Source organism: Schistocerca gregaria, chromosome 6, assembly GCF_023897955.1.
Source record: "Schistocerca gregaria isolate iqSchGreg1 chromosome 6, iqSchGreg1.2, whole genome shotgun sequence".
In the NCBI taxonomy this organism is placed as follows: domain Eukaryota; kingdom Metazoa; phylum Arthropoda; class Insecta; order Orthoptera; family Acrididae; genus Schistocerca; species Schistocerca gregaria.
This window is the reverse complement of record NC_064925.1, coordinates 501,867,883-501,888,329: the sequence shown is the minus strand read 5'-3', so window position 1 is coordinate 501,888,329 and position 20,447 is coordinate 501,867,883. Positions and strand designations below refer to the sequence as shown.

At 41.9% G+C, this 20,447-nt stretch overlaps 1 protein-coding gene across 1 annotated transcript in view; it reads right to left on the bottom strand.

Moving 5' to 3' along the window:
• The window catches only part of LOC126278518 (uncharacterized), an 867,389-nt gene that overhangs the window by 200,241 nt on the left and 646,701 nt on the right, over nucleotides 1–20,447 (bottom strand). Inside the window, exon 8 of the mRNA XM_049978683.1 lies at nucleotides 2,504–2,725. Within this exon, the coding sequence (XP_049834640.1) occupies nucleotides 2,504–2,725 (222 nt within the window). The remainder of the gene's footprint in view (nucleotides 1–2,503; nucleotides 2,726–20,447) is intronic.

Sequence of the window (20,447 nt, the reverse complement as noted above, 5' to 3'; positions counted from 1 at the left end):
TCGGACTGCTAGGAGTAGTAGTTAGCGCTAGCCGCTGGTGACGTTGTATGGTACCGTTTACGAGGGCTACTCCAAAAGAAATGCACACTACATATTTATAAACCCATCTCCTATTCTACCTGTTTGTAAGTTTTACAGTGTGTAGTTACATCCTTTAGGAACAATATTTTCATTTCTCCACATAATTTTCATCCATCTCAACTGCCTCACGCCATCTTGGAACCAGCGCCTGTATATCCGCGCGGTAAAATTCTGGACCAACCTGTTGGAGCCACTGTTTGGCAGAGTGCACAAGGGAGTCATCATCTTGAAACCTTGTTCCACGAAGAGAGGCTTTCAATTTTCCAAAGAGATGATAGTCACATAGAGCCAGATCAGGACTGTAAGGCGGGTGTTTCAGTGTTGTTCATCCGAGTTTTGTGATCGCTTCCATGGTTTTTTGACTGACACGTGGCCGTGTATTGTCGTGCAACAGCAAAACATCTTGCTTTTGCCGATGTGGTCGAACACGACTCAGTCGAGCTTGAAGTTTCTTCAGTGTCGTCACATATGCGTCAGAATTTATGGTGGTTCTACTTGGCATGGTGTCAACAAGCAAGAGTCCTTCGGAATCGAAACCCACCGAAGCCATAACTTTCCCAGCAGAGGGTGTGGTTTGGATTTTTTTTTTTTTGGTGAATTTTTACGATGCCACTCCATTGATTGGCTCTTCGTCTCTGGTGAAAAATGATGGAGCCATGTTTCATCACCTGTCAGAATTCTTCCAAGAAATTCATCTCCACCGTTCTCTTACTATTCGAAAAGTTCGCTGCATACCATTTTTCTTGTTTCTTCGTGAGCCAGTGTCAACATCCTGGGAACCCACCTGAGCACAAACTTTTTTTAACGCCAACACTTTCAGTATTCTGAAAAATCTTCCTTCCCCGAACCCAACGTAGCGTGACAATTCGTTCACTGTGGTGCGTCTGTCAGCAGTCACCTATTCGTTAACTCCCTACACACTGGAGTGTGTGCAGTACGTGGCTTGCCGCAGCGAGGAAAATCCTCAGTGTTGCCTTGCCCGCTTTCATCACATAACCTGCTTGCCCACCGACTAACTGTACAGAGATAGACAGCAGCATCTCCATACACCTTCTTCAACCTCTTGTGGATGTTTCCCACCGTCTCATTTTTACGGCACAGGAATTCTATGGCAGCACTTGCTTCTGACAAACGCTTCGATCATAGATACTAGTAGACTGCCCTTGCTGTGCAGAAGGTATAGTGCTGGCGTGGCTCCAACATAAACCACGTGACTGTTGGCAAAACGTGGCGCGATTTCAAATCAGCGGTCTGCTATCCTATGTTTGTATTGTATTTTCCCCACATTCCTCAACTGACTGCCAAACGCTTCCAATAAAAATTACTTTCTATTTTCGAAAATTTATGCCAGAACTACATTTCGCCTGGATTTGTTCACAGTATCATTTATAAAATCTCACAAATACATCGAACCCCACTCTGGTGGGCAGCGGGATAAAATTACTATAAACTATCAATTAAAGTAAAATGTATTTAAAATTCTTTTAAACAGTAAGGGTGGGCTCGTGTCAAAACTTTGAACATTGGATTCGCCGCGTTTTGAGCTCTAGTCACTTATAAAAGAAAATGGGATATGGGAATTATGTCAACTATAGGTGCCAAAATTGTCGACTTTAGGAGCAGGTCCATTTTAAAGTATCAATTTTAGGTGCACTTCAAAGGTTCAGTTCCCACTATTTTTACAAAAGTTTAAACTATCAGTTTAAAAAAAAAAAAACGTAACGTGCCTCAGTTCTAGTCTGAAACAATATTTTACTAACTCGTAGTTATCACACAGATTCTAACAACATTCAGACTTACAGGCATTGGAAGCACACATTTCAGAAGACGAGGCATCATCTAACGAACGCCTTCTAGTGTGTGATTTAGGGAGCTTAGGCCTCTTCGTAGGTACTGGGAGATGAAGCAGCTTGCACAGGATAGAGTAGCATGGAGAGCTGCATCAAACCAGTCTCAGGACTGAAGACGACAACAACAACAACAGGCCTCTTCGATTTGATATGCTTCGGAAAATCAAAAAGTGTCGAGATAGCATCACTACTTAGCCAATTCCCTCCAGTCTTAGCCCTATAAAAACATCAGGATTAAAATAGACAGACACTGTAAATATAAATTATAAATATACATTGTAAATAAAAACTAACCTATCAAAACACTTCTCTTCGAAGTGCTTCAAGCAAAGGCGCGTATGTGCAGATGGCTTAAAGTTGTTCCGTTTCAGGACCTGTATCCAAAGCTGCCTTCGGTTTCTGCCATTTTACCTTTAAGTCACCGATTTTATCGCCAACTGTTATTTTTTTAAATTATCTTTATCTTTTTAAACCAAATTCTGCAGGCTGAAGAGCGGCGTAATAAGCAACTGCCAGCCCGCCCCGTTCAGGGGGAATCGGAACTCAATAAAGGGAAAAAAAAGAAAGCTTACCGAGACTCCGAGGAAGCTGAGGCGGCCCATCTGGCGCAGGAACTCCTGCGCCATGTCGCGGCGCGAGTAGTCGAAGTGGCGCACGGTGGTGGCGCCGGCCCAGCGGAGGTGCGCGGCGCGCAGCGTCAGAGCGATGGCCCACACCGCGTCGTACGTCTGCGGCGCGTAGGGCGACACGGGCAGCGCGCGCCGAGAGAACTCCTCCACGAAGTGCGCGTTCGTCTGCCGGCAGGCGGGCACCACGCGCGGGCCGTTAACCCTGTAACTCGTGTACCTCCAAAAGTATCTCACACATAAGCGGGAAAATGCTCCTGTCGGAGGACAAAACAATGTGAATATCTTCCTGTTCCTTTAAAAGCCTGACTGAAAAGCTGCTTGCCCGTCTGGTTGGCCGTGCGGTCTCACACACTGCTTTACGGGCGGGAAGGAGCGCCTGGTCCCCGGCACGAATCCACCCGGCGGATTAGTGTCGACGTCCGGTGAACCGGCCAGTCTGTGGATGGCTTTTAGGCGGTTTTCCATCTGCCTCGGTGAGTGCGGGCTGGTTCCCCTTATTCCGCCTCAGTTACACTGTGTCGGCACTTGCTGCACAAACAAGTTCTCCACGTACGAGTGCACCAACATTGCTCTATCACGCAAACATAGGAGTTACACTCGTCTGGTGTGAGACGTTCAATGGGGGGTCCACCGGATGCGGAACTGCACAATAACCTTGGGTTCGGTGTGGGGCGGCGAAGGGGTGGACTGCGGTAGTCGTCGTAGGGATGTGGACCACTGCGGCTGCGGCGGGGACGGAGGCTCTCCGTCGTTTCTAGGTCCCGGGTTAACATACAATAGCCATGTACGGAAATGAAACGTGGTCGATAAATAGTTTAGACAAGAAGAGAATTGAAGCTTTCGAAATGTGGTGCTACAGAAGAATGCTGAAGATTAGATGGGTAAATCACGTAACTAATGACGAGGTACTCAATAGAATTGGGGAGAAGAGGAGCTTGTGGCACAACTTGACTACAAGAAGGGATCGGTTGGTAGGACATGTTCTGAGACAGCAAGGGATCACCAGTTTAGTATTGGATAGAGGATAAAAATTAAAGAGGGAGACCAAGAGATGAATACACTAAGCAGATTCTGAAGGATGTAGGCTGCAGTAGGTACTGGGAGATGAAGAAGCTTGCACAAGATACAGTAGCATGGAGAACTGCATCAAACCAGTCTCAGGACTGAAGACCACAACAACAACAACAACAACAAAAACAATACAACAGCTGCTTCATTCTACCTTTTCAAAATTTTCCCAAAAATTTACGGATGCGAACTTATTAGAGCATTTTTAACAAACGAGTCACCTCAAATTCCCATAAGCAACCCTAACTGTAATTCACTCACACCCAATAGTCAGTCGCTTATGTCGGTCATACACATACACTCCCTGTTCCTCTTTCTCACTTAGCCATTGAGCTCAGCTCCTTGTCATTATTTCTTGGTGACTCTCTCTCATTGACTGTTCTGTGACAGCCACAGTCTCCTTCATACTGCCCTATTACTGCAGCCTCATCTCACAGTCACTGTCTACCTGTTGCCCTCTCTTACACCGGCCGTGGTAGCCGAGCGGTTCTAGGCACTTCAGTCTGAAAGCGCGCGACCGCTGCAGTCGCAGGTTCGAATCCTGCCTCGTGCATGGATGTGTGTGATGTCCTTAGGTTAGTTAGGTTTAAGAAGTTCTAAGTTCTATGGGACTGATGACCTCAGACGTTAAGTCCCATAGTGCTCAGAGCCATTTGAACCATTTGAACCCTTTCTTACTGTTAACATCTCATTCCTTCCTTCCTAATGCTGCTTTTTTTAAAAACTGTCACTATCTCTCTCTTCTTCATTGTCATCCTCTTATATTTTGTCTCTCACTGTGACTAGCTCTCAAGCACTTGATTTTTCTCCTTATTCATCCCCCTCGCCCCTCTGCCCCAAGCCTCTGCCTCTTTCACTATTTTCTTATCACTGTTATCTCAATGTCAGCTACGTTCCACCGCCACTGTGCCCCTCTCTTTCTCTCACACTGTCACTGCCTCCTTCGTCCTTTCTATAAAGCAACCACTGTCTGCTACGTTCCAGTATTCATCGATTTTTCCGTCTCTTTGTCACTGCCATTGTTTTCTTTTCAGCGTTAAAAACCGAGCATGTGTTGGAATACCTACATTTTTGGGAAAAATTTTAAACGGGGTGGGGCAGATAGAATGAGGCACTGGTACCCCTTTTCATTCAGAGCCTTTTAAATAAACAGGAACATATATTCATTTTTTGTGCGCCAACAGAAGCGTTTTTCCGCTGCTTTGTCCCTGCTGTCGCAGGCCATGTAACTCCTCTGAAAAGAAAATATGTATTGGCCAGTAAAATTTAGATAGTTTACTTATATGAAATAGAAATAACGCAAAGCTAATTTTACACCTCAGACTGGATTTTACGTGCAGAAAAGTCTGCGTGACCGCAACATGGGGTCCCCAGACGAAAATGAAGACATTGTTGAGTACATTTGTCCGTGCTACGTCACTTGATAAACTATGTTTTTGTCTCACAGCGGAATTTACGTACATATTTTACGTGTACAAGTGTTATAACTTTCAATCTCTGTGTCTTGGAAACGGATAAGGATATCAAGAAAATTTTCCAGTTCATTCGAGATCGGGATCTTAGAAATATATCGCAAAAAAGTCAGCCACTTGCTGTACACAGCCCTCTTCGAATGCTCGGCTCAAATTTAGTCCACTGGTCACAGTGAAAATATAGTAAAAAAACTACTCATGAACTAATAGTAGCTCTGTAAGTCCCATCAAGTCCATCGTAGACAACATCAAACGCAAAAATAACCAACCGATTTGTTCCGTTAGCCTAAGCATAAAGAAGTGTGTAATGCTCATATTTTGATCCTGTACCGCAGGATAGCGACAATTTGTGTTGGGTACACAAATCGTCCCCATCCTAGGGGCTATCCAAAACACTGACCTTACCTTTTTATCACCAATGCTATCCGTGGTACGAGCGCCGGAATATCCCGTCCTTATGCGCAGCGTTTTGGAACATATTAGTTACGCATCCTGCCACACGCATACGCATTATTATGGCAGGCCAAGTAATTTTTATTGAATGCTGCACTACACTTCAGAGTGACACAGATATGTGACATGCTTTTTCAGTGTGTTAACAACTTCTTATAGACAACGCCGGAATGTTCTACCGCCCGTTCAATCCCTCGTCGATAAAAAACCACTTGTTTGTCACAGAGCCGTTTGAGAACAGCTATGTGAACGTTACTTCCGTTGGAAATATCTCTCCCCCCGCAGAAATTCGTTCAGCTTACCGATATGATGGTAACTGCGTGGTGCAGGATCTGGACTTTGAGGCGAATGATTCCATACCTTGCATCGAAAATGCTGAGGCCAAGCTTATAATTGAGTGAGATGGAAGATGTTGATCGTTGTTGTTTGTTTCATTTGGCCTCCAAAGTTTGTAGTCCATTCAGCTATCGAGAACACATGTGTATATACAATACATAATTGTACAGAAAAATACGTGAATACACATTTACGGAATCGAAAGCTCAAACCATCAACTTTTTCCACGACAAATGTTACACAAATCGACTGATAAGCGAACTAGAAGTATTTATGTCATCAGTTCACACTACTTCTTAAATTTAATAAAAAGTGATAAGAATAACCGATAATATGAGCACTAAGGAATTTTTCCCTACACTCTTAAGAAAAATGGCAATCACTTTATAACAGGCGAATGTCTTTGGAAACCAAAAGAGAAGACGCTGACTGATTGAGGAAGTAACCCATACTCATCAAAGTTTTCAGAAATTCCGGTCATCCATTGCCGGATTGCTGGTTTACATCAGATTCTGAATCTGAATCACCCTCACATTCAGGGCAATCGTAAATATTGATTCTGTACACATGTGTAGGAAACGAGGCAGGGATAAAGCGGTTTAGAATGATGGTGAAGATCGTAGATCGGTCCAAATGCGTCCTCGCAACCATTTTAGGTTGCAATGCGGCATAATATCCACCTTCCGTTTGTTCGGCGCCTTGGCACATCTCCTGCCACTGCTCTCTTCTGTGGCTCTTGGCTTCACGTGTTAATCTGTATAAAGTAAATGCAAATCGGGAACAGTTCCTGTAGATACCGTTTGCCTCGCTAAAACGTCAAGATCCTCATTATAGCGGATTCCAGCGTGGAACTGCACCCAGAGCATAACGACTGCCTGCTCTCTCTACGTTTACAACGAATATATTCCAGTACCACATCCAAAATATAACGGTTGGTTGCTTAATTCCATCTTCGGTCATGAATACCATTAACAACACTATTGGTGTCGGACAGGAATAATATTTTTAAGAATAAAGTTGAAGGTACAAACATAATTGCTTCAAAAATTGCCACAGTCTCCGCCGTGAAAACTGAAGCACTTTTAGGCAGTTTGTAAGCTTTACTAATTTTGATTCGAAAGTACTGAATTGTAGTGTAGGAGAACTACGCCTGTGCTTGATTCTTCTTTATGGCCATAAACTCTGCGCCTTTGTTTGCAGATGGCAGTGATCGCGGACCCAATTTGAGCATAGTTCCTGATGTTCTAAGGCGATTTCGATAGAATATCAACAGGTTATTATGATGCGCATCTGCTGAGCAATGTTAGCGATAGTCACCCCGCGGTTGCTTAGAATCAGTTCCTCGATTTTCTGGACATTGCCGTCTGTGGTCGATGTCTTTGGCCTTCGTTCCCTGTCAACATCACCGAAACCTATGCGGCCTTGCTCTAACTATTGGCACCTTTTCACTACAGCTGGACGTGACTGTGCGTTTGGTCCACATCCCGTCAGAACATCACGGTCAATCTGTGTGAAATTTAGATGTTTTGCTCGCGCGGGATTAGCCGAGCGGTCTATGGCACTGCAGTCATGGACTGTGCGGCTGGTACCGGCGGAGGTTCGAGTCCTCCCTCGGGCATGGGTGTGTGTGTTTGTCCTTTGGATAATTTAGGTTAAGTAGTGTGTAAGCTTAGGGACTGATGACCTTAGCAGTTAAGTCCCGTAAGATTTGACACACATTTGAACTTTTTTTTCTTTTTGCTCACAAAAATCGTACTCTTTCGTGTATTTCAGCTTTGGAGTGTGTTCCCAGTTGTCGCTCACTTCACTCGCACAGTGTGTGATACACCTGGTACCCGTCGCACAGCAGAACTGTGTGTGCAGAAAAGCCAGAACATGTAGTCTCTTCTTACAATGTACCACAACTGTTGCGCAGTGGTCTGAGTGTAGGACGACACGCGTAATTTACTTTTTAAAGCGTCTACATTTACATCTACATCTACATCTACATGACTACTCTGCAATTCACATTTAAGTGCTTGGCAGAGGGTTCATCGAACCACAATCATACTATCTCTCTACTATTCCACTCCCGAACAGCGAGCGGGAAAAACGAACACCTAAACCTTTCTGTTCGAGCTCTGATTTCTCTTATTTTATTTTGATGATCATTCTTACCTATGCAGGTTGGGCTCAACAAAATATTTTCGCATTCGGAAGAGAAAGTTGGTGACTGAAATTTCGTAAAAAGGTCTCGCCGCGACGAAAAACGTCTATGCTGTAATGACTTCCATCCCAACTCGTGTATCATATCTGACACACACTCTCCCCTATAACGCGATAATACAAAACGAGATGCCCTTTTTTGCACCCTTTCGATGTCCTCCGTCAATCCCACCTGGTAAGGATCCCACACCGCGCAGCAATATTCTAACAGGGGACGAACGAGTGCAGTGTAAGCTGTCTCTTTAGTGGACTTGTTGCATCTTCTAAGTGTCCTGTCAATGAAACGCAACCTTTGGCTCGCCTTCCCGACAATATTATCTATGTGGTCCTTCCAACTGAAGTTGTTCGTAATTTTAACAACCAGGTACTTAGTTGAATTGACAGCCTTGAGAATTGTACTATTTATCGAGTAATCGAATTCCAACGGATTTCTTTTGGAACTCTGTGGATCATCTCACACTTTTCGTTATTTAGCGTCAACTGCCACCTGACACACCATACAGCAATCTTTTCTAAATCGCTTTGCAGCTGATACTGGTCTTCGGATGACCTTACTAGACGGTAAATTACAGCATCATCTGCGAACAGTCTAAGAGAACTGCTCAGATTGTCACCCAGGTCATTTATATAGATCAGGAACAGCAGAGGTCCCGGGACGCTTCCCTGGGGAACACCTGATATCACTTCAGTTTTACTCGATGATTTGCCGTCTATTACTACGAACTGCGACCTTCCTGACAGGAAATCACGAATCCAGTCTATGTGTATAGGAAGGGTAGTCCTAAGCTACTAGTTATCACATCAAAAAAATGGCTCTGAGCACTATGGGACATCTTAGGTCATCAGTCCCCTAGAACTTAGAACTATTTAAACCTAACTAACCTAAGGACATCACACACATCCAAGCCCGAGGCAGGATTCGAACCTGCGACCGTAGCGGTCGCGCGGTTCCGGACGGAAGCGCCTAGAACCGTTTGGCCACCAATTATCACATCTAAAAACCAAATTTAAGTAATTAAGTTCGTTTTTTGTATGTACGAGTCTGCATTCCTGCTGCTCACTGTAATGCCCGCACCACAACACCGTAGCACGGCGCGAGAAGAGCCAAAGTAAAGTAGTTCATTCCACTGATAAAATGGAGTATCGTGTGGTAATTCGTTTACTGTATTTGAAGGGAACGACGTAACTTCCATAAACGAGGTCACTTTCCGCTTTTGGGTGTACTTTTTCTTGTGATCTCGTAGTTTCGGCCTACGTGCCATTTTGAGGCACTTACAAACATGTAACGCAGCGCACCTGGGAAACGCAACAGGAGAACAATAGCAGAGTGTACAACAATATTCGCAGTCACCGCACATTCACACACTTATAAGGGAAGTGCGTAAACTTGAACACAAAGAATCTCATGAAAATGGGCTTAGGATATATCTCGCTCATCCCTAAAACAGAGGAATGAACCACATGCATGCAAAACTGAGCGTCTTACCACGAGATAGACTTGCATTATCACCTATTGAAAGTGTAACGGAGAAGCGTACGTAACGCAATGAAACAAAATATCGGTATAATCGGACTAACGAACACCGACGACAAAAAAGTTTTGCCAAGCTCTTCATGTTGTAAGTAGGCTGTTTAGGTTTTTTTATTGGTAACGCCGCCGCCACGTAGCGCTCTCTATAAAAATCACTGGCTGTGCCGTGTGCAGTCTGTGGCTGGTTTGCATTGTTGTCTGCCATTGTAGTGTTGGGCAGCGGCAGCTGGATGCTAACAGCGGGTAGCGTTGCGCAGTTGGAGGTGAGCCGCCAGCAGTGGTGGACGTGGGGAGAGAGATGGCGGATTTTGAAATTTGTAAGAATTGGTGTCATGAACTGCTATATATATTATGACTAGTGAGATAAATACATTGTTTTTTCTCTATTAAAATCTTTCATTTGCTAACTATGCCTATCAGTAGATAGTGCCTTCCATAGTTTGAATCTTTTATTTAGCTGGCAGTAGTGGTGCTCGCTGTATTGCAGTAGCTTGAGTAACGAAGATTTTTGGGAGGTAAGTGATTTGTGAAACGTATAGGTTAATGTTAGTCAGGGCCATTCTTTCGTAGGGATTTTTGAAAGTCAGATTGTGTTGCGCTAAAAACTATTGTGTGTCAGTTTAAGCACAGTCTTGTATAAATTTTTCCAAGGGGACGTTTCATATGTCGACCCTTAGCCAAGGATACCTCACTGGAATCTTCTGATTTTTTCCTTGCAGTTTGTGTAATTAGTGTAGCTTTTGTTTATTGCTAGCGCGTAATCATAGAGAGAATTTCCTTTGTAGTTGCAGACTTTCATTGTTTTACAGTAAAATAGTTGTGGCATGCATGTAGTTTTGCACGAAGTATTTCGCAGCTGCGCTTGCAATTAACTACATATTATTTTCAGTGCTATGTTAATGTGTTCTCTTATTTTTGTTCTTCAAATTGTGTTTTTCTGTGTTGTCGTGTGAAAAATTGTGACAATAATGGCGTGTGAAAAACGTAACACTAGGCTCCAAACTAAACTGAGAAATGACAGTGAAGACGAAAGCAGTGTGTTAGCGTCACCATGTAATGAATTCACTAACGTTCAAAGTAGTAATTTGGTAATAGCGCGTAGGGAAATGGAGCGGGCTGCAAATAATGGTGTAGGCAGTGAAACAATTAGTGAACAGGGAAGCGTTATCGATCGATCGGTCGGCAACAGCTCGTCTCAGGATTCTGAAATGACAGGACACAATCTTACAAATACTGTAGATTCAGATTTTGCGTCCTCACCGTTTTCTCAAATAAATCAAGACACATTTTCTGCTTTTCAAAATGCGAATATTGCCGGTTCAAATGCACTGCCGAAAAGCACTGAGGAACATGTTTCAGACACCAGTGCACTGTTATTACAGTTAATGCAACAAATGGGACAAAGGCTACAAAAGTTATACACAACGCTTGAACAAAATCAGAAACAAATGGGACAAAATCTTCACAATGGAACAAAATCAGAGACAAACACAGCAAAAGCTTCAAAAGTTAGACACAATGGAACAAAATCAGAGACAAACACAGCAAAAGCTTAAAAAGTTAGACACAATGGAACAAAATCTTCCGAAGTTAGACACCACACTTGAACAAACACGTGAAGATTTAACTACTGAGTTACATAACATTGAATCGAAATGTCAAAAAATCTGTAATGACGTAAAAACACAAATTTGTGAGCATTTTAACCTATTTGTTCGCGGCATGAAAACGCATTACAGAATCACGAAGCAGCCATAAAAGAATTGCAAACTGTTGTTCGTGAAAATCACGACACCTTGCAAGCTAAAATGGACTCAGTTGCATCCACCGATTCTGTTACGCAACTTGCAAGAACTCAGGAAAACTTAAAGGTCACAGTAGATTCGATTTCAACACAAATAGACACTCTGAAACTTGGTTCAGAAAAACACAAGGAGGAAATAATTTCACTATCAGAGAAAGTAGCCGAACTTTCAGATCAGTTCACTAATTTATCTACGAAGGTAGATGATAATCTGAATGACACAAAACCGGTAGTCTTTAATGACACAGAAGAGTACGGACAAATTAGGAAAGTCTAACAAAGTCTGAATCAAATTAGTACGCAACACCAAAGAGAAATCCGGGAAGTACAAGATCAGCTGTCACAGGTAATACAACAATTACGTATTTCAGAGGACTCTCGCACACCAATACGGGAAGAGGGACATAAAAATACGGAACTGCCACAAAATATTGACACAGGGCACTTTGGAGATTATGAAAGAAATTGGCAAAGTACACCTAATTTTGAGATGGAACCGCCGACATGACGTAACAATGACCGATATGCTACTCGCCGACACGATGATTTTGACTATAAGCTGTTCATTACTGCACCTAAATTCAAAACATTTAAGAATTCTGGCAACGACATTCATCCACAAGCGTGGCTCCATCAATTCTCCCATTGTTTTCCTCCCAACTGGTCATTAGAGCACAGATTAGAATCTATTTGTGGCTACTTGAAGAATGAACCAGCTGTAAGAATGCGATCGGTCATTCACGATTGTCACAGTGAAGGAGAATTTTATCATGCCTTCCTCTCAGCATATTGGTCTCAAGCCACACAAGACCGAGTAAAACATAGCATAATGATGATGAAACACTTTGAACAATCTAAATTTTCCAGTCTCGTCAAATATTTTGAAGAAATGTTACATAAGAATCAATATCTTTCAAACCCATACAGCCCCTCAGAACTCATCCGCATTTGCATAATGAAATTGCCTGAACATTTAAGGAATATTATTTTGGCAGGGAGTTGCAAAGACGACATTGAAGCTTTTCAGGGACTCTTACAAGAATTAGAAATTGACACAGACAGTCGCGGAATGCGAAAACAGGAAAACAATCACTACAGGTCACATCCGTCGCAATTCCGCGATGAAAGAAATAATAACTGGACACGACAAGGCTATTCTCAGAACACAAATTGCGATCAAAACAGACACCACGCGTATGACAACCACTGGCACAGTAATAGTTACAGAGAAAGATCGTATTTCCGTAGTAATCACTATCACAAAGACAACCATAGAAGCAGACAATATCGTAACCAGAACTATTATTATCAAGGGAGACAGAATAATTTCAGACGCAACAGTTCAACGCGCAGTTACGATTCCGGGAGAAATTCCCCACCACATGACCGACAAACAAGAAACTATGTAAACTACCGACAAAACGACAGACCTGAATTGCATCAGAACTGGCGGGATTCAAACAGAACAGGGCCCTCTCGGCAAGGTGAATTGGTAGAAGTTAGGTCTCCTAATCCCAATAACGGCGCGCGCCAACAAAGAGACAGACAATGACCCGCACCGCAGGCAGCCGCGTGCGCCGGCTGGCTCAGAGAAAAAAACATAGGCGCTAACCTTGAGAAAAACTCCAGTATTCTTTACCGACGTTTACCACATGATAATTGAATTCAAGTTGAAACTCTGAGTACTATGAAGAGTAAAGAATTGCACCATATTTCACATGTAAAACCGTTTGTTCAAAGATAATCTGCTTTTTAACTTTGTCTTTGTCATAAAACATTTCACTTCACATTTCTAGTATGCTTTGTCACACTGAGAAACTGTTAACATGCAACAATGTTTTGAAGTTAACTATACAGTCTAGAACCTAGGGAACATTTTTAAACAGAAATTACGAATGCATTGTTATAGTGAACAGACGACACAGTGTTGTTATTTGTACATTCTTGCTTGTTAGTTGCACGATTACGTAACGACTATAAGGCTTACATACTTAGAACATATACTGTTAATGAGGTTTTGATGCAACATTTTGGTTTAGTTGAAAAGACATTCTTTATTTCAAGTTAGTTCTGTGAGATTAAATATGACTTAGCATTTGGTTTCTTTGATAGCTACACGATTATATCACGACGCTACTATTGTGTGACACAATTTACATTGTGCTTTTGCGGTGTATCTGTTTTATATCGGCACAGTTTTTCTGAATTCTTCTGGAAAGGAAAACATGTTTTGGTAGTAACTTTTGTGGTGTAGCTACAATGACACAGCCTTTATCGTAGCACAACAATACGTTACATTATAGTACTTTCTTGATCACGGTAAGGTACGTAATAACTACGATATCTATACGGAAAGCATTTCACCTTCGTTTATGATGAGGTAAGTACATTGACTTCAGCAGAACTTTGCTTACAGAGGACGATAACTACGACAGTTCCACAGAATTATCTTACAGCAAAACACACATTTACCAACACAGGGCACGCATTTGAGTGATTAATTTGGTACTTAAACCATTTATTTATTAAAATTGTTGAATTAAAAAGAAAGTTTTTTGTGATACATTTCATTCCATTGCTGTAATCTGTAACACCTGAGGGTATAATTACATTAATCCTCAGGGGGGTACACGCTTACTTTGTGTACCATGTGTTTGGCAAGCATAAGGAGCCCTAGCTAATATGATATTTGCTTATACAACTCTACACATCGGTACCATATTTATCTAACACATAAATTACACAGCTATCTGATCATTTAACTGAGAGAAACAAACATTTATTATACTACATCAGTGACAGATGTTTACGTAATTACACAGTTGGATAACTTCACACGAAATTGTATTTTTTTCTGTACTTTGTGAAATGTTCATATTTCTTCGGAACCATTGTGATACTATGAGAGCTTTGAATGACATATTTGGTATGGGGTCATGATTTTTAAAGTACGTTTGAGGTAGATGACACTTTTGACATGAGCACACTTTTTTTTTAGGTTTTGAAATAGGAGGCCACGAGGATTTTGAGATTGGCTGAGGTTTTATGATGTTATGATGACGATGTGTATTACGCTGTTGTGGTATGTTTATGATCAATAAGCTGATGCTATATGAGGAATTTGATTATGCTACTTATTTATTATGATGAAATATTGAAGAAGTGTCTAGGAGTGTGTATATGTGTAATAAAGCAAGGAATAATAAGTAGTGGTTAGGGACTCTGGTTTGTGAAAAAGGTTGTTCGAAACCAAGAATCGTACTTTAAGAGTTGTGAAATGTATGTAAATGCATGAATGTATTACAATGCCGACGGAACTTTTTTGGACACTGTTGTATCAATAGGATTTTGTTTCTACAGATTTGTAACGCAAATTCTTGACCTGTGAAATTTTTTATATGAGACTGCCACTGTAGCGGAAATCACTTTAATGAAACTGGTGTGGTAAATATTTCGGTAAGAAAGTTAAGTGACCACCTGATCGTAATGCATCGTGGGCACACAGCTGCGCGACAAGCACCTGGAAACAAGCCATTAGTGTGTGCCTTTCAGAGGCACAAGAAAAAAAAGGGCCATTATGCTCGCTATTGACATTTCTTTGTAGAAAGCGTCGCAAATACGACACGCTCAAACTTGAAAACATATGATTACACTTTGGAGTTCTTAATTTATGATATTTACTGAAATGAAATGATGAGAAACATTCCATGTCTATTGTCTTGCTAGTTGGAAGATTGTTTACTGCATTATGAAATGACTTATGGCTAGCGAACGACGTTTCACGCCTTGCTTCGCCTATTTTGTTTAATATCTAGTTTCTAGCTGCCCTGCAGCATTGGTTAAAGTAAAATTTTATAGATGTACTGATATAAATATTTTATGCCTACAGACCCAGTAAAGAATAACCTCGTGATATATATCCAAAAAAAAAAAAGAGGGAGCACAAAAAGACATTGCCTTTCACAGGAACTGCATACATAATTTTCTTTTCAAGTACTTGGTAATTTATTTCATTGAATAAGTAGTGGTGCACCATTTTAATTACATAGACATTAAGATGTGAATATACATTTCCCTTATCTGCGTTGTTGTCTTCAGTGTACTATTTTTTCTGCTTGTGGGTTTGTCATGTTTAGATATCATTTATTACATTTATTGCTGCTTGGTTTGCTTACCTGCACCTTTTTTTATTGCTGTTTGTATTAATTGTTTTGTGCTGCTGCATTGCCTCGTCCCTCAGTTTAGCATCTGAGCTCAGTAGATTTAAGTTAGCTTAAGAGGGGGTAGACTATATAAGAAACTAACTATGATGAATTGGAAGAAAAGCGTTGAGAAGCTATAAGAAAATGGTTTGGCCAAAAAAGTAGTGTACAGTGGAGGAAAACTATTTTTGAAAGAGGATGAGAACAGAATACAGAAAGCATGCTTGGATAGGATTTTTTTTTTTGGCTCGAGCAAATGTTGAAATAAGAGGGGCGATCTATGGAATGAAGTTTTGGGTTGGACTCCAGTACCAAATGTTACCTTGAAAACAAACCCTGTCCTTTCCTTTTGTGTTATCCCACTATGTGTTTGTGTACCCTTGTGTATTTATGTTCTTCCGGTCTTTATATGTTTATCTGATAAGATTTATGTTGCATAATTTCTCTAATACTCAGTTACATGAACTATGATGAGGAATACTGTTATCCTCAAATATAATTTGCATTAATAATATGTTATTTACTTTGTAAAGATATTTAGACATTATTTATTCTGTTCTGTTTTAATGCTCATGTGTGAAGTTGATGTTTCAAAAGTTATTCTGATCTTTTATGTATGTACTTATGTCGTAATTTTTGTAACGCTGATGTATTTGCTATTTCCATTCTTTTATAAAGCCTGTACTACTGCGAATGTTATCTGTATTGTTATGATCTTTAAAGATGTATTTTGTACCTTTGTTATTGCATTCTTATGTTATAAAATTGTAATTGACACCAGTTCATCAAATTAAGTAACTTGTAACTTACATTTCACTGCACACGTTTCTGTTGGTCATAGTATGTGGACAATATGTGAGAAGTAGGGACTGATAGTGTTTGCAAGTGTGTTGATAATTCAGCAAGGGACTGGTTAACAGCATTGCTGGTACTAAGGAGATTTCAAAAACAATTTTTTGAGTGCACAAGTGGTGGTTATGGACTTGCTATATTATCCGCAAGACTCTTCAATGGTGATTGTGCGCCTGCACAGTCAAACAGATGGCTGCTGGCCATCTCTACAAGGGCTACAGTGGGTCTACACCTTTGATGAGCCACCAATACCATTATTTCTACAAGGACTGCAGTGGGTCTGCACCTCTGGTGGCCCACCAATACCGTAATCTCTACCAGGACTACAATGGGTCTACTCTGTGACGACCTAACTACCAATATTCTTTAAAACTTCGACTGACTCTGCTGTGGGTTTGCTCTGTTGTGGCCCATTACCTGTCTGCATGTCAAGAGTCAGCACTGTCTTTCCGTTGAAAGGACAACACTACTTCTTCAAGACTCCATGGAAATCCACTACTTCCGTGTGCATTTTCTTTTACTACTCAGACTTCGAGAAAAACACTGCAATTTTACTATGATGAACGATCAGGACTGTCTTTATGGACTGTGAGAGAATTTTAGCTTCTGACCAACATTGTATCAATAAGTGTGTGCATTTGATATCTTTGTTATAGTAATTATGAAAAATTTTATCAAATCATTATTGGCCAGTGCCCAAAAGAATTTGTAAAATTTTTTGTGGGGAGCATGGGGGCTATGTAAGTAGGCTGTTTAGGTTTTTTTATTGGTAACGCCGCCGCCACGTAGCGCTCTGTATGAAAATCACTGGCTGTACCGTGTGCAGTCTGTGGCTGGTTGGCATTGTTGTAATACTCGCCATTGTAGTGTTGGGCAGCGGCAGCTGGATGCTAACAGCGGGTAGCGTTGCGCAGTTGGAGGTGAGCCGCCAGCAGTGGTGGACGTGGGGAGAGAGATGGCGGAGTTTTGTAATTTGTAAGACTGGATGTCATGAACTATCATATATATTATGACTATTAAGGTAAATACATTGTCTGTTCTGTATTAAAATCTTTCATTTGCTAACTATACCTATCAGTAGTTAGTGCCTTCAGTAGTTTGAATCTTTTATTTAGTTAGCAGTAGTGGTGCTCGCTGTATTGGAGTAGTTCGAGTAACGAAGATTTTTTGTGAGGTAAGTGATTTGTGAAAGGTATAGGTTAATGTTAGTCAGGGCCATTCTTTTGTAGGGATTATTGAAAGTCAGATTGCGTTGCGCTAAAAACTATTGTGTGTCAGTTTAAGCACAGTCTTGTAAAATTTTTCTAAGGGGACGTTTCAATGTCTACTTCTTTAGACAATGTTAGCTCTTGATGAGAAGAATTGTTGATTTTATGAGACAGCCATACGAATAAGCAGTTATTAAGTTCTACAATCAACATTTCTTCAGACTTCACTTTTTGCTATACAGTCACCTTTCTGCAGCGACGTACAAGTTTATGTTACAACATACTTGGTAAAAGGCAGCTTATGAGCATATAATCAAATTTTTAATGTAATTATTATACTCCAGATTTTCGCCAAAATTTTCTAGACGTTCCAATATCATCGTCTGAAAATGTAAATAATGTGGTTTTGATACTGGAAAACGTTTGTTGGTCAGATAGCGTAATTAATTTAAGCATAGGAAAATATGGGAATAAGACACGTCATTGAAATACAAGGGGCGTTCAACAAGTAATGTAAAACATTTTTCTTCTGAAAGGAGGTTGGTTTTAGTCATCAGTCCAAAGCACAATATTATTCCCTACTCTATTGGCTCAAAACCCTATTTTTCAAAATAATCTCCTTTCAGCGCGACGGCCTTAAGCCACTTTACTGAAAGGGCCTTTATGTCCGCAAGGTACCACTTTCCTGGCCGACGTTCGACCCAACGTCTTGCTGTATCAGTAACCTCATTATCATCCATGTACTGCTTCCCTCGGAGTGCGTCCTCCACTGGCCCAAACAGGTGAAGTCGGAAGGTGCGTGATTCGGGCTGTAGGGCGGATGAGGAAGACCAGTCCAATGAAATTTTGTGGTCACCTCTCGGGTGCAAAGCCTTGTATGAGGCCATGCGTTATCACGAAGAAGGAGTAGTTCGTTTGCATTTTTGTGGCGACAAACACAAACGTTTCCAACGTCGCTGGAGTTACAGCCGCGTGCGACCGGTCGTTAGAAGGGAGATCGGATAGGCGTGCGCGACCTTGTTGCGAAGATGTTGTTGCGATGATGGGAGACGCCTCGCCCAACCATACCTCGTGCTTTTATTCACTGACAGCTCTCCGAAGACATTCTACTGGCGCCTTTGAATATCTGCGATGCTCTGGATTTCCGCCAGAATAAACTGAATGGCAGTTCTCTGCTTGGGATACACCTCCGATACAGACGCCATTTTAAATTCTACGTATAGTGCCGCCAAGTATCGGAACTTCGTGGAACTACAGAGACTGAAGCGGGAATGTTCCACAATATCCCACAATAAAGTCGCATTTTTTAAACGAAACTCGCCGAGAAATACATGTGTAGCATTACTTATTAAACGCCAATCGTATGTACATAACTGGCCATTAAAATTGCTACACCAAGAAGAAATGCAGATGATAAACGGGTATTCATTGGACAAATATATTATACTAAAACTGACGTGTGATTACATTTTCACGAAATTTGGGTGCATTGATCCTCAGAAATCTGTACACAGAACAACCACCTCAGGCCGTAATAACGGCGTTAATCCGCCTGGGCATTGAGTCAAACAGAGCATGGATGGCGTGTAAAGGTACAACTGCCCATGCAGCTAAAACAGGATACCACAGTTCACTAAGAGTAGTGACTGGCGTATTATAACGGGCCATTTGCGCATCCACCATTTTTTCAGTTGGTGAGAGATCTGGAGAACGTGCTGGCCAGGGCTGCAGTCAAACATTTTCTCTACCCAGAAAGGCTCGCACAGGACCTGCAACATGCGGTCGTACATTATCCTGCTGAAACGTAGGGTTTCTCAGAGATCGAATGAAGGGTGGATCCAAGGGTCGTAACACACCTGAAATCTAACGTCCACTGTTCAAAGTGCCGTCAATGCGAACAAGAGGTGACCGAGATGTGTAACCAATCCCCATACCATCACCCCGGGTGATACGCCAATATTGCGACGACGAATCCACGCTGTCAATGTGCGTTCACCGCGATGTCGCCAAACACGGATGCGACCATCATGATGCTGTCAACGGAACCTGGATTCATCCGAAAAAATGCCATTTTGACATTCGTGGACCCAGCTTCCTCACTGAGTACACCATTGCAGGCGCTCCTGTCTGTCAGCGTCAAGGCTAACCGCAACCATGGTCTCCGAGCAGATAGTCCATGCTGCGGCAAACGGCGTCGAACTGTTAGTGCAGATGGTTGTTGTCTTGCAAACTCCCCCATCTGTTGACTCAGGGATCGAGACGTGGCAGCACGATCCGTTACAGCCATTCGGATAAGATGCCTGTCATCTCGACTGCTAGTGATAAACAAGGCCGTTGGGATCAAGCACGGCGTTCCGTATTACCCTCCTGAACCTATCGATTCCATGTTCTGCTAACAGTTATTGGATCTCGACCAATGCGAGCAGCAATGTCGCTATACGATAAACCGCAATCGCGATGGGCTACAATCCGACCTTTATCAAAGTCGGAAACACGATAGTACGCATTTCTTCTCCTTACACGAGACATCACCGGGCAACGCCGGTCAACTGCTTTTGGTGTATGAGGAATCGCTTGGAAACTTTCCTCATGACTATGTGTTGTAGGTGTCCCACCGGCGCCAACTTGTGTGAATGCTCTGAAAAGCTAATCATTTACATATCACAGCATCTTCTTCCTGTCGGATAAATTTCGCGTCTTTAGCACGTCAGCGTCGTGGTGTAGCAATTTTAATGGCCAATAGTGTTTGTTTTTGG